Source organism: Somniosus microcephalus, chromosome 4 (assembly GCF_052327205.1).
Source record: "Somniosus microcephalus isolate GS21.2 chromosome 4, FLI_Smic_1.0, whole genome shotgun sequence".
In the NCBI taxonomy this organism is placed as follows: domain Eukaryota; kingdom Metazoa; phylum Chordata; class Chondrichthyes; order Squaliformes; family Somniosidae; genus Somniosus; species Somniosus microcephalus.
Window position 1 is genome coordinate 280,739,372 of NC_140990.1, and position 25,661 is coordinate 280,765,032.

At 49.3% G+C, this 25,661-nt stretch overlaps 1 protein-coding gene across 1 annotated transcript in view; it reads right to left on the reverse strand.

The window, feature by feature from the left end:
• Positions 1 to 25,661, reverse strand: part of cfap221 (cilia and flagella associated protein 221) — a 382,896-nt gene that overhangs the window by 9,075 nt on the left and 348,160 nt on the right. The window contains exon 23 of the mRNA XM_085986538.1: positions 9,805 to 9,861. Within this exon, the coding sequence (XP_085842664.1) occupies positions 9,805 to 9,861 (57 nt within the window). The remainder of the gene's footprint in view (positions 1 to 9,804; positions 9,862 to 25,661) is intronic.

Consider the following 25,661-nt stretch of genomic DNA (forward strand, 5'->3'; position numbering starts at 1 on the left):
CTTCCTTGATACGGTGGAAGGCTAAGCGGGCCTCTGCCGTCAAGGGAAAAGAGGTGGACTTGATCAGCGGATGGGCCTTGTCCGCATAGTAGGGGACCCACTGGGCATAATAGGAGAAAAACCCTAGGCACCTCTTCAGGGCCTTGAGGCAGTGGGGCAGTGGGAGTTCCATAAGGGGACGCATCCGGTCGGGGTCGAGGCCGATGACTCCGTGTTCCACAACACAGCCAAGGATGGCGAGGCGGTTTGTGCGGAATATGCACTTCTCCTTGTTATATGTCAGGTTCAGGAGTTGGGCGGTGCGGAGGAATTTTTCGAGGTTTGCATCATGGTCCTGCAAGTCACGGCCGCAGATGGTCACATTGTCCAGATATAGGAAAGTGGCCTGCAACGCATTTTGATCTACCATCCGGTCCACCTCCCTTTGGAAGACGGAGACCCCGTTGGAGACGCCAAAGGGAACCCTAAGGAAGTGATAGAGGTGGCCGTTTGCCTCAAAGGCAGTATACTGGCGGTCCTCAGGGCGGATAGGGAGCTGGTGGTACGCTGATTTCAGGTCAATGGTCGAGAAGACGCGGTACTGCGCGATCTGGTTGAACATATCAGCTATGCGGGGGAGTGGGTAGGCGTCCAGCAGGGTGTAGCGATTTATTGTCTGGCTGTAGTCGATGACCAGGCGTTGCTTCTCGACCACAACCTGGGCTCGCCAGGGGCTGGTGCTGCCCTCAATAATCCCTTCCTTCAGGAGCCGCTCCACTTCGGTTTTAATGAAAACCCTGTCCCCGGCACTGTATCGCCTGCTCTTTGTGGCGATGGGCTTACAGTCGGGGGTGAGGTTAGCAAACAGTGGGGGGGTGACTCTGAGTGTGGAGAGGTTGCACCTGGTGCGCGGCGGGCAATTTGGGAGCTGCTGGCTGCGGACTGTGAGTGGGGGTAGGGGTCCACCGTACGCCATCGTAACACTTTTAAGGTGGCACTGAAAATCTAACCCCAGCAGGACGGCAGCGCAGAGGTCGGGCAGGACCAGAAGTTTAAAATGATCGTACACGGTCCCGTCTACTACGAGTGTCACTACGCAGTAGCCGCCGATGTCCGCCGACTGGGACTCGGAGGCCATAGAAATCCGCTGGTGCGCAGGCAGGACTGGGAGAGAGCAACGCCGCACCGTGTCGGGGTGGATGAAGCTCTCCGTGCTCCCAGAGTCAAAAAGGCAGATTGTATCGTGGCCATTTACCTTAATGTCCATTGTGGAGCTGGCCAGCTGGTGCGGTCTCGCTTGGTCCAGTGTAACGGATGCCAGCGTAGGGGTCGGTGTGTCGCTGCGGGTATCAGATGAGGCGGTGTTGGGGGCCTGCTGCGTTCCGGCTGTCGTCCAAGATGGCGGCGTCCATGATCCCCATGTGGCTGGAGGCGTCCAAAATGGCTGCTGTACCGGTGGTTCGCACATGGCCGGGGAGGCCCAAGATGGTGGCCCACATGGCCCACATGCGGCGCTGCTGGGGTTCGGGGTGGCTTTGGCCCTGCAGACGTTAGCGTAGTGTCCCTTCTTCCCGCAGCCCGAGCAGATCGCGTTTTTCGCCGGGCAGCGTGCTCTGGGGTGTTTTGCCTGGCCACAGAAGTAGCATTTCTGGCCTTGGGGCACTGCTGTCTGGCCTTGGGACACTGCTGCGGTAGTTGGACCGTTGCTGGGGTGTGGCTGGGGTGGCACGGCGCTATGAGGCGGTCCTACCGTGTCCCAGGCTGTCATTCCCCGCGGCGTCCACGGTGCAGAGGAGTAGGCATCCATGCCCCGGTAGGCTGCATCCAGTGATAGTGCGAGTTCAGAGGCCTTGTTGAGGTCGAGGTCACTCTGCTCCAACAGTCGCTGTCGGGTGTAATTGGATCTGTGGCCCGCTACAAAAGCGTCCCGGATAAGTTCCTCTGTGTACACGGCGGCCTTTACATCCTTACAACCACAGGCCCGGCCAAGCACAGACAGTGCCTGAAGGTATTCCACGGTCGATTCCCCAGGTTGTTGTTTACGACTCCCCAGAAGGTGCCTGGCGTACACTTCGTTCACTGGGCGCGTGTACTGGTCCTTGAGGAGCTTGATAGCGTCCACGTACGAGGTCGCGTCTTGGATGACCGAGTACACTCGGTGGTTCACTTTGGAGGTCAGGACATCCAGTTTGTCCTCGTCCGATTTGATTGCTGCGGAGGCGGTCAGGAATTTTTCGAAACACTTAAGCCAGTGAGTAAACTTGGTGGATGAGTCCGCCTCCCGATGATCTAAGTCCAGGCATGCTGGTGTGAGGATCTTCTCCATTATAAAAATGTTGTTAATAAAATTGATGCGCTATCAATTACTCATAAAAGACTGAGAGTTAAGAGAGTAACTAAAGGCTTTTATTAACAAAAGAATGAAGGTCTGCCTCGAGTGGTCGACCGGTCCAGAATACAAAGGGGGCTGGGGAGCAGTCACCTTTATACTAGGACTTGTGGGAGGAGTCAGCCGAGGCATGTCCAGGCATGTACACAGTGGAATACAAACAGTGGTTTACCACAAGAAGTGGAGCAGTTACAGGCGGGAAGCTCAGACCAAACATCACGTCAAGATCTGACAGAGTCGCTCGATTCATCCGGACCTGAATATCATCGGCCTTTGCACATGGAAGGAGAAAGCAGCAATCACAGTGATGACAAACCGCACACGTGTTTGGTGTGTGGACGCGGATTCAGCCGATCGCCTGACCTGGTGAGACACATGCACCGTCACACCGGGGAGAAACCGGGTAAAGGTGGGGACGGCGGGAAGGGATTCAGTTCCCCGTCTGCATTGGAAGTTCAATGGCACAGTCACACCAGGGACAGTCCGTTCACCTGCTCCGTGTGTGGAAAGGGATTTGTTCGTTCATCCCACCTGCAAATACACCAGCGAGTTCACACTGATGTGAGACCCTTTAACTGTCCTGACTGTGGGAAGAGCTTTAAAAGCCCCCAGGATCTGAAGCACCACCAGCGAGCTCACACTGATGAGGGACCATTCACCTGCTCCATGTGTGGGAAGGGATTCACTGAGTCATCCAACCTGATTGAACACCAGCGAGCTCACACTGATGAGAGGCCATTCCCATGCTCCGTGTGTGGGAAGGGATTCGCTCGGTCCTCCAACCTGCTGGCACACCAGCGAGGTCATACTAACGAGAGACCCTTTAAATGTTCCGAGTGTGGGAAGAGTTTTCAAAGCCCCGGGGATCTAAAGCAACACCAGCTTGTTCACACTGGGGAGAGACCATTTCAGTGTCCTAACTGTGGGAAGAGCTTTAAAAGCCCAAGGGAACTGACTGAACACCAGCTTGTTCACACTGACGAGAGACCCTTTCAGTGTTCTGACTGTGGGAAGAGCTTTAAAAGCTCCGGGAAGCTGAAGAGACACCAGCACCTCCACACTGGTGAGAGTCCGTTCACCTGCTCCGTGTGTGGGACGGGATTCACTCAGTCATCCCACCTGCTGGTACACCAGCGAGTTCACACTGACGAGAGACCCTTTAAATGTTCTGACTGTGGGAAGAGCTTTAAAAGCTCGAAGAGCCTTTAAGAGTCACCAGCGTCTTCACACTGATCATCGAATCTAACAGCACAGAAGAAGGTGATTCGGCCCATCATGTCTGTGCTGGCTCTTTGAAAGAGCTGTCCAATTTAGTCTCAAACCCCAGCTTTATCCCCAGAACTCTGCAAACTAGTCCTCTTCAAGTACATGTCCAATTACTGTTTGAAAGTTCCTGTGGAACTTGATTCCAGCATCCTTTCAGATGGTGTGTTCCAGATCTTAACAACCCTCTGTGTGAAAACAATTCTCCTCATTTCCCTCTAGTTCTTTTAGCAACTATTTTAAATCTGTGACCTTTGGTTACTGACCCACTTGCCAGAGTGAACAGTTTCTCCCTACTTGCTCGATCAAAACCCCCTCATCATTTTGAACACCTCTATTAGGTCTCCTCTTAACCTTCTCTGCTCTAAGGGGAACAATCCCAGCTTCTCCAATCTCTCCACATAACTGAAGTCCCTCATCCCTGGTACCATCCTGGTCAACCTCCTCTGTACCCTCTCCAAGGCCTTGACGTCCTTCCTGGAGTGTGGTGCCCAGAACTGTACACAAGACTCCAGCTGAGGCCAAAACCCTGCAGCTGAACAAAACCCTGGTTGGACCACACCTGGAGTACTGTGGGCAGTTCTGGGCACCTTGGGAGGGATGTATTGGCCTTGGAGGGAGTGCAGCGTAGGTTTACCAGAATGATACCCGGACTTCAAGGGTTAAGTTACGAGGAGAGATTTGAAAGGATTCGCAAATTTCATGTCTTCCCCGAAGATTTACTTTTGGCTTATTGGAGAAACCCTGGCTGGATTGAGTTTAAAATCCAGGGCTCAACAAGATGGCTGCGGTCAACCTCATGGCCAAGGCCTGTAAGTTTCAGTTTGGGCTGACAAAGAAGGAACTTTCCAGAAATTAGAAGGCAGACCAACCTTCTGCATTTATGCATGAGAAGCAAACCAGTGGCATTCAGGCCTCTGATTAAAACCCATCAAGGCTGTTTGCACAGTCAATCAATATGTAATAGCTGCATTCAGACCTTTGTTAGAGGACATTAGCACTGTTTGCAAGCGATCAACGGGGCATTCAAACTGGAATGGCCCCATCATGAAACCAGTTGGACAAAGGGGAACACTTATGTGACGTTTAAAACCGATTAACCGGCCATCCAGGTCGATGGGCCCAGATCGGTTTCCTTTGTATAAACTTCAACACGTCCAGGTCAGACGAAGAAGTAAGCTGATATGGCGAGAGATAAGGGCTACCAGGAAGGGTATAACTAGTCCCTCGGGAAGCCATCTCTCTCTCTCTCGCCTCGCCTCCAGTGCCCTGCCGTATCATCAACCCAGCGAGAGGATCGTCGACGAAGAGCCCGTCCAGGGAAGTAGGACACCCGCAGTTACATTTGAATTACTGGGGTATCTTTGCTCTGGGGCGGTGAAAACCTAAAAACATCGACAGGCAACAGGGCACGGAGTAGGCGTTTCAACATCCTAGACTGGTGAGCATGGAAATTAGGGATAGCATAAGATCCAAGGAGAGGACATATAAATTGGCTAGAAAAAGCAATAATCCTGAGGATTGGGAGCAGTTTAGGAGTCAACAAAGGGATTAATTAAGAAAGGGAAAATAGAATATGAGAGTAAGCTAACAAGGAACATAAAAACTGACTGTAAAAGCTTTTATAGATATATGAAGAGAAAAAGATTGGTGAAGTCAAGCGTAGGTCCCTTACAGTCAGAATCAGGGGAATTTATAATGGGAAACAAGGAAATGGCAGACCAACTAAATACATACTTTGGTTCTGTCTTCACAAAGGAGGACACAAATAACCTCCCAGAGATGCTGGGGAACATAGAGTCTGATGAAAGGGAGGATCTGAAAGAAATCAGTATTTGTAGGGAAATGGTGTTAGGAAAAGTGATGGGACTGAAGGCTGATAAATCCCCAGGGCCTGATGGTCTACAACCCAGGGTACTTAAGGAAGTGGCCCTAGAGATAGTAGATGCATTGCTGGTCATCTTCCAGAACTCGATAGACTCTGGAACGGTACCCATGGATTGGAGGGTAGCTAATGTTACCCCACTATTCAAAAAAGGTGGTAGAGAAAAAGCAGGGAATTATAGACTGGTAAGCCTGACATTGGTAGTGGGGAAAATGCTAGAGTCTATTATAAAAGATGCAATAGCAGAGCACTTGGAAAGCAGTGACAGGATCGGACAAAGTCAACATGGATTTACAAAAGATAAATCATGCTTGACTAATCTACTGGAATTTTTTGAGGATGTAACTGGTAAAATAGATAAGGGAGAACCAGTGGATGTGGTGTATTTGGACTTTCAGAAGGCTTTTGATAAGGTCCCACATAAGAGATTAGCGTGCAAAATTAAGGCACATGGGATTGGGGGCAAGGTATTGACTTGGATAGAGAACTGGTTGGCGGACAGAAAGCAAAGAGTTGGAATAAATGGGTCGTTTTCCGAGTGGCAGGCAGTGACTAGTGGGGTACCGCAAGGATCGGTCCTAGGACCCCAGCTGTTCACAATATATATTAATGATCTGGATGAGGGAATTGGATGTAATATCTCCAAATTTGCAGATGACACAAAGCTGGGTGGGAGGGTAAGCTGTGAGGAGGATGTCGTGAAACTCCAGTACGATTTGGTCAGGTTGGGTGATTGGGCAGAAACATAGCAAATGCACTATAATGTGGATAAATGTGAGGTTATCCACTTTGGTGGCAAAAACAGGAAGGCAGATTATTATTTGAATGGCAATAGATTGGGAGAAGGGGAAGTGCAAAGAGACCTGGGTGTTATTGTGCACCAGTCGCTGAAGGTAAGCATGCAGGTGCAGCAGGCGGTTAAGAAGGCAAATGGTATGTTGGCCTTCGTAGCAAGAGGGTTCGAGTACAGGAACAAGGATGTCTTGCTACAGTTGTACGGGGCCTTGGTGAGACCGCACCTTGAGTATTGTGTGCAGTTTTGGGCACCTTACCTGAGGAAGGACGTTCTTGCCATGGAGGGAGTGCAGCGAAGATTCACCAGGCTGATACCTGGGATGGCAGGAATGACGTATGAGGAGAGATTGTGTCGATTGGGCTTATACTCACTGGAGTTTAGAAGATTGAGAGGGGATCTCATCGAAACCTATAAAATTCTGTCAGGTCTGGACAGACTAGATGCAGGAAGGATGTTTCTGATGGCCGGGGAGTCCAGAACCAGGGGTCACAGTCTAAGGATAAGGGGTAAGCCATTTAGGACTGAAATGAGGAGGAATTTCTTCACCCAGAGAGTGGTGAACCTGTGGAATTCTCTGCCACAGAAGGCGGTGGAGGCCAGTTCATTAAATATATTCAAGAAAGAGTTGGATATACTTCTTGAGGCTAAAGGGATCAAGGGATATGGAGAGAAGGCAGGGACAGGGTACTGAATTTAGATGATCAGCCATGATCGGCTCAAAGGGCCGAATGGCCTACTCCTGCTCCTATCTTCTATGTTTCTATGTAACAGAACTAAGATGTAGTGAAGTTGGTGGAATGAAGCTAATTAGGAATTAAATTCCAATACTTTGAAGTAATTGTAATTAAATCTGATTACGGGATTCGATTCTGAAATGATCTAAAATCTAATTCTGTTTGATGATTGGAGCACCAAGCCCACATGATTCCAGGTACGCTTCTGCACACGCAGTGTCAGAGAGCAAGTTCACAAAGAAGGGTCCCCATCAGATAAGTTTGTATTCTTTTCGGATGCCGCCATGTACTCTGTAGGTATGCTGCCGACCGCAAACTCTGCCTCAATGTGTTTTTTAGTCGCTTGCTTGTTTACTTGAGTTTAGCAATGTTCCAAATAAATCATGACTTTCATTGATATTTACAGAATTTATCCATTTTTTGGAGTCTAATTTTTCCCCCTGATTTTCTTGTTTTGATGCTGAAATTACAACCCAAAAAAGCCCTGAAAAACCTGTGTTTTTAAATTGGCAATAAAAAATGATTTAATGATCTTTATTACTGCCTTTGCCACTTCCCTTCCTTCCCCTAGCCCACCAGGCCAAACTTCCTCTGAGGTTCCCCCCTGCCCTAGCCCTGAACTCACATCTTTCTCTACTTTCTCTCCGATCTCCCTTCATGACCTCTCCGCACTCATCTTGTCCATGAGACCAACCTCCTGCTTCCTCGACCCTATTCCCACCAAACTGCTGACCACCCAACTTCCTTTTCTGGCTCCCATGTTAGCTAACATTGTTAATGGTTCTCTTTCCACAGGTACTGACCCCCTCTCCCTCAAATCTGCCGTCATCGCCTCTCTCCTAAAAAAACCCTTGACCCCTCCATCCTTGCAAACTGCCGCCCCATCTCCAACCTCCCTTTCCTTTCCAAAGACCTTGAACGTGTTGTCGCCTCCCAAATCCGTGCCCATCGTTCCCGAGTTGAATCCCTCTGATCAGGTTTCCGCCCTTGCCACAGTACCGAAACAGCTCTCATCAAAGTCACAAATGACATCTTTTGTGACTTTAACAAAGGTAAACTATCCCTCCTCGTCCTTCTTGACTTGACTGCAGCCTTTGACATGGTTGACCACTCCATCCTTCTCAAACGCCTCTCTACCGTCATCCAGCTGGGTGGGACTATACTCGCCTGGTTCCATTCTTATCTATCTAATCATAGCCAGAGAATCACCTGCAATGGCTTCTTTTCCTGCTCCCGCATCATTACTGTTAAGTCTGTGTGTCCCAGTTATGCTTATTATAAATCACTGGACACAGACCACAAGAATAACTTTAACAGGTCTTTACTATTCGGAGGTCAGGGCTGAACTGCCCAGCAAATCCCTACACAACGTTTATATACCGGTGTGGTCACCACCGGTATTACAGTATACAGCAGCCAAGAGAAAGTAGTACATCTCTTAAGGTAGTTCTCTTAAGGTGGAACAGGTTACATACACCACAATTACCTCTGGTGTCCCCCAAGGATCAGTCCTTGGCCCCCCTCCTATTTCTCATCTACATGCTATTCCTTGGCGACATCATCCGAAAACATAGCGTCAGTTTCCACATGTACGCTGACGACACTCAGCTCTACCTCACTATTTCTTCACTCGACCCCTCCACGGTCTCTAAATTGTCAGCCTGCTTGTCCGAAATACAGTTCTGGATGAGCAGAAATTTTCTCCAATTAAATATTGGGAAGACCAAAGCCATTGTTTTCGGTCCCCGCCACAAACTCCGTTCCCTAGCCACTGACTCCATCCCTCTCCCTAACATCTTTCTGAGGCTGAACCACACTGTTCGCAACCTTGGTGTCATATTTGACCCTGAAATGAGCTTCTGACCACACATCCGCAGTATAACAAAGACCACCTATTTCCATCTCCGTAACATCGCCCGTCTCCGCCCTCGCCTCTGCTCATCCGCTGCTGAAACCCTCATCCATGCCTTTGTTACCTCTAGACTTGACTATTCCAACACACTCCTGGCTGGTCTCCCACATTCTACCCTACGTAAACTTGAGGTAATCCAAAACTTGGCTGTCCATGTCCTAACTCGCACCAAGTCCCATTCGCCCATCACCTCTGTGCTCGCTGACCTACATTGGCTCCCGGTTAAGCAGCGCCTCGATTTCAAAATTCTCATCCTTGTTTTCAAATTCCTCCATGGCCTCGCCCCTCCCTATCTCTGTAATCTCCTTCAGTCCCACAACCTCTCGCGATATCTGCGCTCCTCTAATTCTGCCCTCTTGAGCATCCCTGATTATAATCGCTCAATCATTGGTGGCCGTGCCTTCTGTTGCCTAGGCCCTAAGCTCTGGAATTCCCTGTCTAAACCTCTCTGCCTTGCTACCTCTCTTTCCTCCTTTAAGAGGCTCCTTAAAACCTACCTCTTTGACCAAGCTTTTGATCACCTGCCCTAATTTCTCCTTATGTGGCTTGGTGTCAAATTTTTTGTCTTATAATACTCCTGTGCAGCACCTTGGGGCGTTTTACTACGTTAAAGGCGCTATATAAATACAAGTTGTTGTTGTTACTGCTAGACTATCCTGGCTATGGGTGACTGAATGCTGTATCTCTCAGGTTTTACAGGTGAAACAATCTGTGATGTGAGTACTCGGTTTTCATTGTTGTACTGGTTAAAGATTTGCAGAAAAATATAAAAACAGCAGCTGTATGAAGTTCTTAGATATTTCAGTCAAAGGACAATTAGTTACAACCTGTTTATGCAATATTTACCTTGGAATGGGCTCAGCAGCAGACAATGTTTGTGAAGGTTTAGTCATTAAGAGCTGACTGAAAGAAAAAAACAAACCAGTGATTAATATTCTTTCTAATACTTATTAAAGAATTGCAATTTCCTGCCTTTTGTGAATGTATTACTTTAATATGTAGAATTTTTTTAAAATTGCATTTACAGTAAGTACAGGGATGAGAGCAATGAGTTACTAAACAACAAATTTGTGATTACTAATGATACAATCCATGTTAAAGATGCACTATTCTTTTATTACTGCCATATGGCGGTAATTTTATGAATCTGCACTGTCGGTGGGAAGTCCTATCTGTTGGTAGCACAGATCAGAAATTTGGATGAACACCGCTAAAATTTTCAATATGTGCTCCCAACAGGCAAGACAGACACCTCAGTCAGAAGTAAAATTACCTAATATCACTTGCCTATAGACGCTATCTAATACTGAGATAGAGTTAACACTGCACAAACTTTAATTAAACAGAACAACAGTGCAGAGAAAGTATTTTCAGTATAAAGTAATCCTCCCCCCAATTTATATAATTCTAATAAAATATAGTGGAAATATTTCCTACTTGACTTCTAAGAAAATAATGCTCTGTAAAGTTTTTCCGTAGCCAAAGACCCTTTAAGATAATCAAGCAAACATCCAGATCAATCTAACATTACAATCTTTGTTACTAAACTAGTCTTCACTAATCTTTTTCTTTTTACAGACTTGTAGCAGCTTTTACAATCCACTTTTATGTTCCTTGCAAGTTTACTCTCATACTTTTCCCCATTTAATCAATCTCTTGGTCCTTTTTTGCTGAACTCTAAACTGCTCCCAATCCGCAGGCTTGCTACTTTTTACATAAGAACATAAGAAACAGGAGCAGCAGTAGGCCCCTCGAGCCTGCTCCGCCATTCAGTAAGATCATGGCTGATCCAATTTTGCCCTCAACACCACTTTCCCGCTCTCTCCCCATACCCCTTGACTCCCTTGTAGTTCAAATGTCTGTCAATCTCCGCCTTGAATATATTCAGTGACTCCGTCTCCACAGCTCTCCGGCATAGAGAATTCCAAAGATTCACGACCCTCAGAGAAGAAATTCCTTCTCATCTCCATCTTAAATGGGTGACCCCTTATTCTGAGACTGTACCTCCTCATTCTAGATTCCCTGACGAGGGGAAACATCCTCTCAGCATCCACCCTGTCAATCCCCCTCAGAAACTTATATGTTTCAATAAGATCGCCTCTCATTCTTCTAAACTCCAATGAGTATAGGCCCAACCTGCTCAACCTTTCGTCATACGTCAACCCCTTCATCCCAGGAATCAACCTCGTGAACCTTCTCTGTACTGCCTCCAATGCAAGTATATCCCTCCTTCAATATGGAGACCACAACTGTAGGCAGTACTCCAGGTGCGGTTTCACCAGCGGCCTGTAAAGTTGCATCAAAACTTCCCTACTTTTATACTCCATACCCCTTGCAATTAAGGCCAACAGTCCATTAGCCTTCCTAATTACTTGCTGTACCTGCATGCTAAGTTTTTGTGTTTCATGTACTAGGACCCCCAGATCCCTTTGTACCGCAACATATTGCAGTCTCACTCCATTTAAATAATATTTTGCTTTTTCATTCTTCCTTCCAAAGTGGATAACCTCACATTTTCCCACATTGTACTCTATCTGCCAAATTTTTGCCCACTCACTTAATCTATCTATATCCCTTTGCAGACTCTTTGTGTCCTCCTAACAACTTGCTAACCCAGCTATCAAATCAAATCAAATCAAATCAACTTTTATTGTCATTGTTAGTGCACAAGTGCAGTACAATGAAATGTAGGCTTGCGGCTCCCGAGAGTGTACATTTAGATTAAGACATTTAAACATTCAACATACATTTGGCTTGTAATACATTAACATAAACATAACCATAATAAAGTGCATTGGCAGATGTGCAGGCTTTAGAGTTTATTTGTGGAGTTCAGTAGGATGACAGCCCTGGGAAAGAAGCTGTTCCTAAATCTGGTCGTACAGGTGCGAATGCATCTGTAGCGTCTCCCAGATGGCAGGAGGGCGAACAGACTGTGGCTGGGGTGGGTAGGGTCTTTGATGATGGACCGTGACCTCCGTAAACAGCGTTTCTGGTATACGTGCTCTATGGTCGGTAGCCAGGTGCCGGTAATGCGTTGGGTAATCTTTGTATCATCAGCAAATTTGGCTACAGTACACTGGGTCCCTTCATCCAAGCCAATAATTTAGATTGTAAATAGTTGAGGCCCCAGCACTGATCCCTGTGGCACCCCACTAGTTACTGGTTGCCAACCAGAAAATGACCCATTTATTCTGACTCTCTGTTTTCTGTTAGTTACCCATCTGCACCTGACTTTATGGCTACAGGGTACGCGATGCCCCAATGGCCATGTGTCAGCAAGCACCCATGGCCCTTTCTGGGCACACACATGCACATTTGACTCAGGGCATCATGTAAGGGCTCTTCCACCATGGGGGGCATGAGATGATCACTCAGGGCATCATGTAAGGGCTCTTCCACCATGGGGGGCATGAGATGATCACTCAGGGCATCATTTAAGAGCTCTTCCACCATGGGGGGCATGAGATGATCACTCAGGGCATTATGTAAGGGCTCTTCCACCATGGGGGGCATGAGATGATCACTCAGGGCATCATGTAACATAACTTCCCCTTCTTTCCCCTGCAGTCCAAGCTGGCGAAGATTCGCAAAGACCAGCTTCGAACCGGTGGAGGACCTCCACAAGTGGTCACTCTCACGGATCTCGAGGAGAGAGTGCACCAGATTCTTGGGGGACGTCTGAGTGGTCCTGTTACCACTGCAGCTGCCGACCCCATTGTCGACAGCGATGGTAAGGACCTTTTACAGCTGTCTCCTTCCACTTGGTCCCCCCGCCAGCATGCTTTCTCACTGTGGAGCCATGTCATAGCCTTGCTGCAATCTGGCATGCCTTGCTGCCAACCTGTCCTTTTGCTAAAGCCACTCTTCCACCTCCCTGCTTTCAGATGCTGCATCACCATCTCGGGATCCGGGCCCTGAAGCTGCCAGTGCCAGTGCCTCCGGAGGCAAGGATCAGGAGGAAGCCGGACCATCCGTTCCAGCCTCAGGGGAGCCATCACATCTGCAGACTGGGGATAGTAGTTCCCTGGAGGGGAGGGGGGCGGGGCTCTGATGAGGAGCCAGTTGCCGGAACAAGCGGCCTGCAGCAACGCGAGGGGGGTAGGCAAGTTCGGCCACCGGCTCCCCGGAGGGCAAGGCAGGGAACGATGACTGCTGCACAGAGTGCAGAGGAGGTGCGGAGCCTGGATGAAATGAGCATCCAGGCCCGGCTCAGGCACACTGAGCTTATGGCTGCAGTGGGGAGGATGCCTCAGTCGATAGAAACACTAGCAAAGAGTGTGCTGGACTTTGGGGCAGTAATGGAGAGGACTGTCCAGGGCTTTGGGGCAGCAATGGAGAGGACTGTCCAGGGCTTCGAGGCCGCTATGGAAAGGACTGTTCAGAGCTTCGGACAATCCCTGGAAAGGTCTGTCCAGGGCTTGTCCGAGGCAGTGGAACGGACTGCTCCGGCCTTGTCCGAAGCAATGGAAAGAACTGTCCAGAGCTTCTCCGAAGCACTGGCACCTGCCACACAGGTCCTCACTGCTGCCACGCGGTCACTTGCTGGCCTCGTCCACACCCAGATTGAGGCAATGCGAACTCTCACTGCTGCCACCCTATCTGCATCAGTTAGGATCACCCCGGGCCCTTCCAGTACCACACGAGGCCAGGAATCAGTGGAGCAGTCGATTGTGGCGGATGAGCCGAACCAGTCCCCTCAGAGAGCCAGTGTGTTGTCCGACCATGGTGCAGGTGTCCTCTCTCGGCAGGTGACCATTGCTCATGCCACCGCTGGAACGTCTGCAGTGCAGCTGCCACCACCTGCAGTGCACACTGCTTCCAGCCATGCCCAGATCAAGCAGCTAGCCTCTGCACCCAAGCCCAGAGGTCGTCCAGGCCGTCCCTCAGGGGCTTCTGCGCTTCCAACCAGTCAGCAGGCGTCCCCCAGCCTTGACTCCGCCACTGGGGTTCAATTACGTAGGAGCAGCAGGGAGGGAAGGGGCCGACCGCGAAAGAGAAGTCAGTCTCCATCAAGGGGCCAGCAGTAGAGGGAGTTGCTGAGACGTTTCTTTCTCCAAATTCAAGGACGCCCTCACCTGTTGTGATTGTTTGTGATGGTTTGTTTAGTTTTGCGGCTCTGCCAGAGAGTTAACTGTTATTTTGTTAGTTATTGTTTCTGTTGACATGACGTTTGTAGTGTCCGTGTGTAGATAAAGACACTGAAGACAGGAGTTGGTTCATAGGTATTTACTAAGCAAGTCTGGGGGGGGGGGGTTCTAAAGGATATACACAATACACAGGCTTATATAGCCCAAGTGGCAATTACCGGCATTACGCACACCTGGGGCTCTTAAAGGCACATACACCACAATTGCTTTTAAAGGCACATACACCACAATTCCTCCCCTTCTAGCTAACTAGTACATCATATTTTAAGTAATTATTAATTACATGTTATATGCAAAATAATATACATTGCTGTATTAATTAATTATAAGTTAGTCTCTCAGGAGGCTTCCTGACTCGGTCCGGATAATGCCTCGGGGGTGTAGTAGTTTCTGGTGGGGTAGTAGGTTCTTCTGGTAAGGCTGATTCGGCTTGAAGGCCAGTGTCGGGTTCATCGGGTTCCAGTATCACCGGATCGGAGGTAGATATGGGTATCTCTACTTCATCGTTAGATGTATGGCGTGGTGGTGTAGGTTGTCCCTTTTCGGATGACTTGATGGTTTGGTCAGCATGGCGCCTTATTATGCTTTCTCCGATGTCCACGGTATACATCAGTGGTCCTAGTCGTGTGCAGATAGTTCCAGGCTGCCAATTCTCGGTACGGTAGTCCCGGGCCAAAACCGGTTGGCCTATCTGGAAGGCCCTAGTTGGCCTTTCATTCATGCCCTGAAACTGCCGGTTCTCCACGTCCCTTCGGATGTTGGGCTTGACCAAATCCAGCCGGCATCTTAGGTTTCTATTGTAGAACATCATGGCGGGAGTTTGGTTTGTAACCATATGTGTTGCATTCCTATATGCAAATAAGAAGTTATCCACCTTGTGCTGAAGTTTTATGTTTTCATTACCCATGGCCTTTATGGCCTTCTTAAAGGTCTGGACAAACCTTTCAGCCAATCCATTGGTGGCGGGATGGTATGGGGCGGACGTGTAGTGCTTTACCCCATTGTTCTTTAAGAACTTTCTGAATTCTTCTGACACGAATTGCGGTCCATTATCAGAACATATCTGTTCCGGCAGCCCATTCCTGGCAAATATGGTCCTTAATACTGTGATGGTTTTTTCCGTGGTGGTGGAGGACATCTTTATTACCTCCGTTCACTTGGAGTGTGCATCAACTGCGATTAAGAACATTGAGTCCATAAATGGACCAGCAAAGTCGATGTGCACCCTTTGCCAGGGAGATGAGGGCCACTCCCATGGATGTAGAGGGGCCTGTGGCGGAGCATTTTGGACCTTCTGGCATCCTAGGCAGCTCTTGGTCATGTCTTCGATGTCTCCATCGATACCTGGCCACCATACAAACGCCCTAGCTAGGTTCTTCATTTTCACTCCACCCAGATGCCCCTCGTGAAGCTCCTTTAGCACTTTATCCTGGAGTTTGGGTGGAATCACCACTCTGGATCCACACATCAAGGTTCCTTGGCACACTGACAGCTGTTCTCTTCTTTGCGAGAGTGCTGGCAACAGTGGTTCGCCATGTGCTGGCCATCCCTTCATTGTTAAATCGTAGACCCGTGAGAGAGTAGGGTCATTTCTGGTCTCCCTTTCAATGGCAGAATTTGTCACCGGTAGACATTCCACTATGGTAGAGTGGAATATCTCTACTGGGTCTACTGTAGGTGCCTCTTCTATCGTTGGCAACGGCAGGCGCGATAAACCGTCAGCATTCCCATGCTGTTTTGACCCTTTGTATTCAATGTTGTATTGGTGTGCCCCTAGAAAAAGGGACCACCTCTGTAGTCTTTGTGCCGTCATAATGGGGACACCTTTCTTAGGGTTGAATACGGAGATGAGGGGTTGATGGTCAGTCAGCAAGGTAAATTTTTGTCCGTGTAGGTAATGGTTGAATTTCTTCACTCCCCATACCAGGCTGAGTGCTTCCCTGTCTATCTGGGAATAGTTACGCTCAGCTGAGTTCAATGAGCGTGACGCAAAAGCTATCGGCCGTTCCGAGCCATCAGGGAATCTCTGGGACAATACCGCTCCTATGCCGTAAGGGGGTGCATCGCACGCCAGTCTGATTGGTAGTGATGGGTTGTAATGAGCCAAAACTTTCTCGGATGTGATTAAGTCTTTACATTTATGGAAGGCACGTTTACAGTCTTCGTTCCATTTCCAAATCACTCCTGTGTGTAGAAGATCATTAAGAGGGCGTAGAATAGTTGATAAGTTCGGTAAAAATTTATGATAGTAATTTATTAATCCCAGGAATGACCTCAATTGTGAAACATTTTCAGGTGCTGGGGCTTTTATAACTGCTTCAATTTTTTCAGGGGACTTATGCAACCCTTCCTTATTAATTATGTGGCCACAATATGATATCTGATTTTGGAAAAATTCGCACTTGGGGCGATTTGCTCATAGGCCCCGTTCTTTCAGCCTAGTGAGCACCTGCTCCAAATTGGCAAGGTGCTCGTTGTCGTTTTCTCCTGTTATAAGGATGTCGTCTAGGTAGCATTGAGTCCCCGGAATCCCTTGCAGGACTTGCTCCATAGCTCTTTGCCAGATAGCTGGAGCTGATGCTACTCCAAAAACCAGTCGATTGTACTGGTACAGGCCTTTGTGTGTGTTTATTGTGAGATACTTTTTAGAGGTCTCCTCAACCTCCATCTGTAGATATGCCTGTGCCAAGTCAATTTTTGTGAAACGTTTTCCTCCGGATAGTGAGGCGAAAATATCTTCTATCCTCGGAAGAGGATACTGTACCGTGTGAAGGACCGGGTTTACAGTCACCTTAAAGTCCCCACAGATGCGAATTTTTCTCTGCTCCTCAGAGTTATTTTTCAATGCTTTTTTCATGACTGGAACGATGGGTGTTGCCCATTCGCTCCAATCTATTTTGGATAATACGCCTGCCTTTTCCAAATTCTCCAGCTCTGCCTCGACTGCTGGACGTATTGCGTATGGCACCGGTCTTGCCTTAAAAAATTTTGGAATTGCTGCATCTTCCACTTTTATTGAGGCGGTGATGCCTTTCAAGGTTCCTAGTTTCTCTTGAAACACTTCTTTGGCGTTGGCCAAGATGTCTTTTAATCGTTCAGGTATGATGTCATCATTGTTTTTTTCCTTACTGGTCACCGTCAGTGCCTGAATGGAGTGCCAGTCTAAACGTATCTTCCTTATCCATTCACGTCCCAACAACGGTGGACCACCATCTTGTAGAATGTATAAATACAACTTTTGTATTTCTTTGCCGTTGTATACCACAGGTAACCCAAATGGTCTGGTAATCTTCATTGGCAATTACATTATGTAATTTGAGAGAGCTTAGTCTCTTGTTCCCGGAGTCGCTATCGCTCTTCTGGTCTTTGGAGCTACTGTCCGTCATCATTTGTACCTTTCTGTGCTTTTCCTTATTGATTCTTTTCCCGTTAGTGGATTTTTTATTTTCAGATCGGCATACACGTGGAATGTGTCCCATCTTTCCGCATCGCCTGCATGCTTTTTCTTTGAACCAGCAATCCCTCTGGTCATGGTTGGATTTGCCGCAGCGATAACATCTCTCGAAACCCCGTGTCATTTCATGGGTGCCGAAGTCCTGTGGCCTTTGCTGTATCTTTGCTGCTCCTATTGCACTGAAAGCCTTGTCCAGTGTTAAATCTTTTCCAGAAGATACCTTTTTTTGTGTTTCTATACTTAGGGGATCGCAGATGAATTTGTCTTGCAGAGAATCTGCCAGTCTTGCCTCGAATTGGCAGTGTAGGGTGTCAACAATCTCCTCAAAATTCTTGTCCATCGGTTCGGCTGGAGTGATTAAGTTGCGTAACAGCTTGTATGTTTCTGCGCCCATTAGATCCAGAAGCACTGAAGCTTTTTTTTCATCTTCCATTCCATTTGCGGTGCAAAACACCTCCACTCTTTCTACATATGTGGTCCAATCCTCTATCTTGTTATCAAAAACATCAATATTGCCAAAGTTAGGTTCTGTTTCGTTATCAAAAGCATCAATATTGCCAGACTTAGGCATTTCAAAAAAAAAATATGGCGCTTCCCGCGCTTTCCCGCTGCTGCTACCGATAACAACGCTGTTTTACTGTGGTTTCCGTTTATTCACTGTTGGAGACTCGTTCCCGACGGAGGTCTAAACGCTGACCTGCTTGCCGCGCCGGCTGTCTCCCGAGTGCACCCTCCCAGTCCGTTATTGCTTGCCTCCGATTTCGCTGCCTGTCTCAGCTGTAGAGCCCGCCGCTGGAGCCCCAGCCTGACGCCCAAGAAGGATTAGCGCAGTACCTGCCACCAGCTTGGCCAGCTGGTGAAACCACAGTTTCTATTACTTCCTTGAGTCTTCTGGACGCTGGAGGAATCGATGTCCTTGAGGTGCTGCCGAATTGCAGGTAAGTCCGTTTCCACTTCGTCGCCACTGTAGTGTCCGTGTGTAGATAAAGACACTGAAGACAGGAGTTGGTTCATAGGTATTTACTAAGCAAGTCTGGGGGGGGGTTCTAAAAGATATACACAATACACAGGCTTATATAGCCCAAGTGGCAATTACCGGCATTACGCACACCTGGGGCTCTTAAAGGCACATACACCACAATTGCTTTTAAAGGCACATACACCACAACGTTGTTATGCTGGAAGGAAGCACTTTTTTGACAATAAAGATTTTTTTTTATTTACAATGGTACTCGTAACTATTTACACTCATGGTGGCCTTCATAGACTTTGTACGATCCGAAGTGCGCAGGACGAATGACACCCATCATTCCGTCAGAGGGGCCTAGAACCGAGTCCTTATGAGCCTCTGACGGACGGCCCTTCCAGTTTCAGGAGCCCTCCCATCTTCCTCCTCCTCCTCCTCCTCGTCCGCATGCTCCTCCTCCTCCTCCTCATCCGCCTGCTCTTCCTCCTGCTCCTCCTCGTCCGCCTGCTCTGCTGGACCTTGAGGGTCGGCTGGCATTGGCTGGGTTCGTCGAATGGCCAAGTTGTGGAGCATGCAGCAGACAATGACGATGCGACCCACTTGCTCCGGCGAATACTGCAGGGCTCCCCCCGAATGGTCTAGACAGCGGAAACGCTGTTTGAGCACACCAATAGTGTGCTCCACAATGTTCCTGGTCGCCTGATGGCTGCTCTTGTAAAGCTCTTCTGCCAGGGTGGCGGGCAAACGGAGTGGGGTCATGAGCCATGGGCAGAGAGGATAGCCCTTGTCGCCCAGAAGCCAGCCTCGTGGGTGAGCCGGGCCCTCAAAAAGGTCAGAAACTGAGGTCTGCCGCAGGATGAACGCATCGTGGCTGCTCCCAGGGAATTGTGCGTTGACTGCCATGATCATCTGGCGGTGGTCACAGACCAGCTGGACATTGAGGGAGTGGAACCCCTTGCGGTTGCGGAACTCCTCTGGATTCTGTAATGGCGCCCGCAAAGCCACGTGTGTGCAATCAATGGCCCCCTGCACCATGGGGAAGTCCGCAATAGCAGCGAAGCCCTGCACGCGCTCCGCCTGCTTCTCCAGGGTCACAGGGAAGGTGATTAATTGACGCCTCCTTCTATAGAGGGCAGCTGTCACTTGTCGGATGCAACAATGCACTGCAAATTGTGTTATATTCGCGATGTCCCCAGTGGCTGACTGAAAGGATCCGCTTGCGTAAAAGTTCAGGGCAACAGTCACTTTGACGGCAACCGACAGAGAGGTCCTGCACCGTAGACGCGGCTGCAGATCCTCAGCAAGCAGGTGGCACAGCTCAGTCACAACCTCCTTACCGAATCTGAGCCTTCGCAGACACTGCTCCTCTGACATGGTAAGGTATGACACCTGCTGCCTGAAAACCCTCGCAGCGTATCGTCAGATTGGGCGACCTCCATTGCCCCTCCTCCTTCTGGCCAATCCCGGCCCTCTCTCCCGCCATCTCTGTGCCCCTTCCAAGTGTCCGGCCATGAGGACATTCCCCTCCAAAGCAGCTCCCATTGCTATGCCAGACGGGCAACACGCAGTAATGTCTAGCACTCCAACTGCTCTGGACAGGGCTGCAGGTCCCAAGTCTTCGAAGGCTCAATCCGAAAAATAGTGTGCAACAGTAGTTCACCAACTCTCTCCAGCAACGATCAGAATGAACAGGCCAAGTGGCTGCAGCTTTTATACTAGAGCTGTCCCCTTTAAATAGCGCCCCCCGACTCAGAGAAGGGCCTGGGAACGTTCCATCCAACTGTCACTAATAGCGCCAGGCAGAAAGGTTCCGGGCGCCACTGAATATCCGGTCAGGGGCGCCAAAAAGGCGTTGCACACTGAAATGACGTCATGAACTGCCTGCGCATGCGGGCGCGCGCTAAGAGTTAGCGTAGGCGCTAAATGGATACTCAATATGGGAGGTGTCGCTATCTTCATTGCGCCCGCCCGAACATTGGGTAACGCCCCAATTCTTGGGCTCTTTAGGCGCTAATCGCTGGCGCAAACAACTGAATTTCTAGGCCATAGAGTCATAGGCCTAGAAATTCGGTTGGCTTTGCGCCCAGTTTTCGCCCAAAGAGGGCTTTTGCGCCAATAGAGGAGTTCGCGCTGATATTCAGCGCTGCGGTAATGGCGGCGGTAGCCGGTAACGCTGCACCGGCACCGATGACGTCATCGGTGTGCGCAGTGCCCCGGTTCCGCCCCGATGCCGGCACTAATCCCATATTCAGTTGCCGCCGCCTCCTCCGTGGTGGCCGCTACTTACATCCGGAGACCAGGGCCTTACTGCAGCCTTAGTGGGGCGCATAAAGGTGGAGGTGCGGCCGGCCGCCTTTTCGGCGGCCGCCTGCCCGCACCTCCTTCCCCGGCCTCCTCCACGCCCCCCCCCCCGCGGCATTGCCGGCTGCTTTCCGCGAGCCCGGCACTTCTCCGTGGTGCCGGGCTCATTTGCCGGCACAATCCAGCGGCGATCTCCCCGTTGCAGGCACCTCCACCTTAAGAGAAGGAGGAGGCCTGCAGTACCGCAGCCTGCCGCACCGCATCGGGTGGCGCAGCGGCGCCTACAGCGCTGAAATTCAGTTTCAGCGCCCCAAGCGGGGGCGGCCACACCCTGGAATAGCGCCCGGTTCCGACTTGGGGCGCAGAAGCCGAATATCTGATGGTCGCTAATGGCTCCCCGCCCAGCGCTAACTTTTGGGCGCAAACCAGCTGGCGGGCCCAAACTGAATTTCTAGGCCATAGAGTTATACAGCACAGAAAGAGGCCCTTCGGCCCATCGCGTCCACGCCGGCCATCAAGCCCTGTCTAATCTAATCCCATTTTCCAGCATTTGGTCCGTAGCCTTGTATGCTATGACATTTCAATTGCTCATCCAAATGCTTCTTGAATGTTGTGAGGGTTCCTGCCTCTACCACCCTTTCAGGCAGTGAGTTCCAGATTCCAACCACCCTCTGGGTGAAAAAGTTCTTCCTCAAATCCCCTCTAAACCTCCTGCCCCTTACCTTGAATCTATGCCCCCTTGTTATTGACCCCTCTACTAAGGGAAAAAGTTCCTTTCTATCTACCCTATCTATGCCCCTCATAATTTTGTACACCTCAATCAGGTCCCCCCTCAGCCTTCTCTGCTCCAAGGAAAACAACCCCAGCCTGTCCAGTCTTTCTTCATAGCTGAAGCGCTCCAGCCCAGGTAACATCCTGGTGAATCTCCTCTGCACCCTCTCCAATGCAATCACATCCTTCCTATAGTGTGGCGACCAGAACTGCACACAGTATTCCAGCTGTGGCCTAACCAGCGTTTTGTACAGCTCCATCATAACCTCCCTGCTCTTATATTCTATGCCTCGGCTAATGAAGGCAAGTATCCCATATGCCTTTTTAACCACCTTATCCACCTGTTCTGCTGCCTTCAGGGATCTATGTACATGCACACTAAGGTCCCTCTGATCCTCTGTCTTTCCTAGGGTCTTACCATTCATTGTGTATTCCCTTGCCTTGTTAGTCCCTCCAAAATGCATCACCTCACACTTCTCAGGGTTAAATTCCATTAGCCACTGTTCCGCCCATCTGACCAACCCATCTATATCGTCCTGCAGACTGAGGCTACCCTCCTCGCTATTTACCACCCCACCAATTTTCGTGTCATCTGCGAACTTACTGATCATACCTTTTACATTCACATCCAAATCATTAATGTAGACCACAAACAGCAAGGGACCCAGCACCGATCCCTGTGGTACCCCACTGGACACAGGCTTCCAGTCACAAAAACAACCTTCAACCATCACCCTCTGCCTTCTGCCACTAAGACAGTTTTGGATCCAATGTGCCAAGGCACCCTGGATTCCATGGGCTCTTACCTTCTTGACCAGTCTCCTGTGCGGGACTTTATCGAAAGCCTTACTGAAATCCATGTATACCACATCCACTGCACTACCCTCATCCACACACCTAGTCACCCCCTCGAAAAATTCAATCAAATTGGTCAGACATGATCTTCCCTTGACAAAGCCATGCTGACTATCCCTGATTAATCCTTGCCTCTCCAAGTGGAGACTAATTCTGTCCCTCAGAATTTTTTCCAATAATTTCCCTACCACTGATGTTAGGCTCACTGGCCTGTAGTTCCCTGGTTTATCCCTACTACCCTTCTTGAATAATGGTACTACGTTAGCTGTTCTCCAGTCCTCTGGCACATCCCCTGTGGCCAGAGAGGTTTTGAAAATTTGTGTCAGAGCCCCTGGGAAATTTGTCAAATACGATTTCCTTTTCATAAAACCATATTGACTCTGCTTGATTGTCTTATGATTTTCTAAATGTCCTGCTATTACCTCCTTAATAATGGATTCCAGCATTTTCCCAATGGCAGATGTTAGGCTAACTGGCCTATAGTTTCCTGCTTTCTGTCTCCCTCCTTTCTTGAATAGTGGCGTTATATTTGTGGTTTTCCAATCCGCTGGGACCTCTCCAGAATCCAGGGAATTTTGGTAGATTACAACCAACGCATCCACAATCTCTGCAGCCACTTCTTTTAAGACCCTAGGATGCAGGCCATCAGGTCCAGGGGACTTATCGGCCTTTAGCCCCATTAGTTTGCCTAATACTTTTTCTCTAGTGATAGAGATTGTTTTAAGTTCCTCCCTCCCTATAGCCCCTTGATTATCTATTATTGGGATGTTTTTAGTGTCTTCTACCGTGAAGACCGATCCAAAATAATTGTTTAGAGTCTCTGCCATTTCTCTATTTCCCATTATTAATTTTCTGGCAACTTTATATGACTCCTCTTTGAATCTAATACTATCCTTAATTTCTTTTGTTAGCCTCGGTCGGGCTGCTTTTCCTTTTGTGTTTTTGCGCCAGAAAAGATGTATAACTGTTGCAATTCATGCATTTGTTCCTTAAATGTTAGCCATTGCCTATCCACCATCATGCCTTTTAATGAAGCTCCCCAATCTTATCATAGCCAACTCATTCCTCATACCTTCATAATTTCCTTTGTTTAGATTTAAGACCCTAGTTTCAGATTGGACTTCTTCACTTTCCATTTTAATGAAGAATTCTATCATGATATGGTCACTCTTCCCTAAAGGACCCCGCACAACAAGATTATTAATTAACCCCCTTCTCATTGCACAATACCCAATCTGGGATAGCCTGTTCCCTAGTTGGCTCCTCAACGTACTGGTCTAAAAAACCATCTCGTACACACTCCAGGAATTCATCCTCCACAATATTATTGCTAATTTGGTTTGGCCAGTCTATATGTAGATTAAAGTCACCCATGATTACTGTAGTGCCCTTGTTACATGCATCTCTAATTTCCTGTTTGATGCCATCCCCTACATTATCACTACTGTTTGGAGGCCTATAGACAACTCCCACCAGTGTTTTCTGCCCCTCGGTGCTTCTTAGCTCCGCCCAGACTGATTCTGCATCTTGATTTTCTGAGCCAATATCCTTTCTTACTATTGCTTTGACTTCATCCTTTACTAACAAGGCCAACCCAACTCCTTTTCCTTTTCGCCTGTCCTTCCTAAATATCGAATATCCTTGGATATTCAGCGCCCAGCCTTGGTCACCCTGCAGCCATGTCTCCGTAATCGCAATTATATCGTATCCTTTTACATCTATTTGCACTGTTAATTCATCTACCTTATTACCAATGCTTCGTGCATTTAGATACAGTGGCCTAGAAATTCAGTATAGCCACTTTTGGGGCGGTAAAGTCGGGCGGCCGCTAAAGTTAGCGCCCGCCGGAAAGTGCAGGTCAGTTCGCCAAAATTCAGTAGATTTGGCCAAGAGTTTGGGCGAGCGCTGAAACTGGCGTTGCACTCCTATCTTTAGGCGCTAAGCTGGCGGTGCGGACTGATAACGCCGAGGCCGGGCGCAGCGCAGGTGCGGTCATGTTTTGATTGACAGCAGACACCCTGACGCCGGCCAGCTCTTAAAGGGGGAAGGGTCGACTTGGTCTGCAGCCACGCCCTGGATAGTGGAGCCCTGCAGCTAGGCCTGAACACTGCTGGTGGACCCAAATAGCGCCTGAAGCCATGGAGAAGGCCCGTGAACGAGCGCAGCGCTTCTCCCAGCATGCTTTGAGGGTGCTGGTTAGGGGGTTGGAAAGGTACAAAGAGATCTTGTGCCCGGACAGTGGCAAGAAGGCTCCCAGGAGGCAGTACAGGAGAGCCTGGAGGAAAATCGCCCACAGGGTGTCAGTCAACAGCGATGTCCCCAGGACTGGTGACCAATGCCGCAAGAAGTACAACGACCTCACTCGGATGGTCAAGGTGAGTACCCTTTCCAGTGTCCTCCTCATCCTTGCATGTGCACCTCACATTATGGGCAAAGGGACCTCAAAGGCCTAATGGCCAGCCCTCCTCCCGCATCTATGGCACTGGCATGATCCTCAATAGCACTTTCTGCACTTAACACACTGGCCAAGCTATTCGACCATGGGAGGCAGTGCACACAACAACAGGCCACCACACTGGCCAAGCTATTCCACCATGGGAGGCAGTGCACACAACAACAGGCCACCACAATGTACTTAGAGGCCGTCCTTTCTCTTGCAGGCCAAGATGGCCCGGAATTTGAAGAGCCAGAATGTCACCGGGGGAGGCCGTGCCCAGTTCCAGGAGCTCAGTGAGCTGGAGGAGAGCGTGGCTCGACTCATGCGTGGCCGGGTGACTGGCCCTGTTGCCATTGGAGATGCCGACCCTGTGCTGCGACCCAATGGTAAGGACATGATCGTTTGGACCTCTCTCGTTCCCCTAGCGCATCAGATCTACATCCTTTGCCACTGTCCGACCAATGCGCTGAATGCCACCACTCATGCCTCCCTCGCTGACGCCCTGTCCTCACTCTAAAGCTACTCTTGTGCCTTCCTGCTTTCAGCTGGTGAGGAGGAGGTCCTTGAAGCTGAGAGTGCCAGTCCCTCGGAAGAGGAGGACGACGAGGACCAACAGGAAGGCGGCACATCGGGCGAAGCCTCATCCGCGCCAGGGGATGGCAATGGAGGGGAGACGTCTTGCCTGGAGGAGAGCCAGGGGGAAGTGCTGCAGGGGGGTGTAGTTCCTGGGCCCAGTGGCGTCCAGGCACGTGGGAAGGGTCGGGCAGA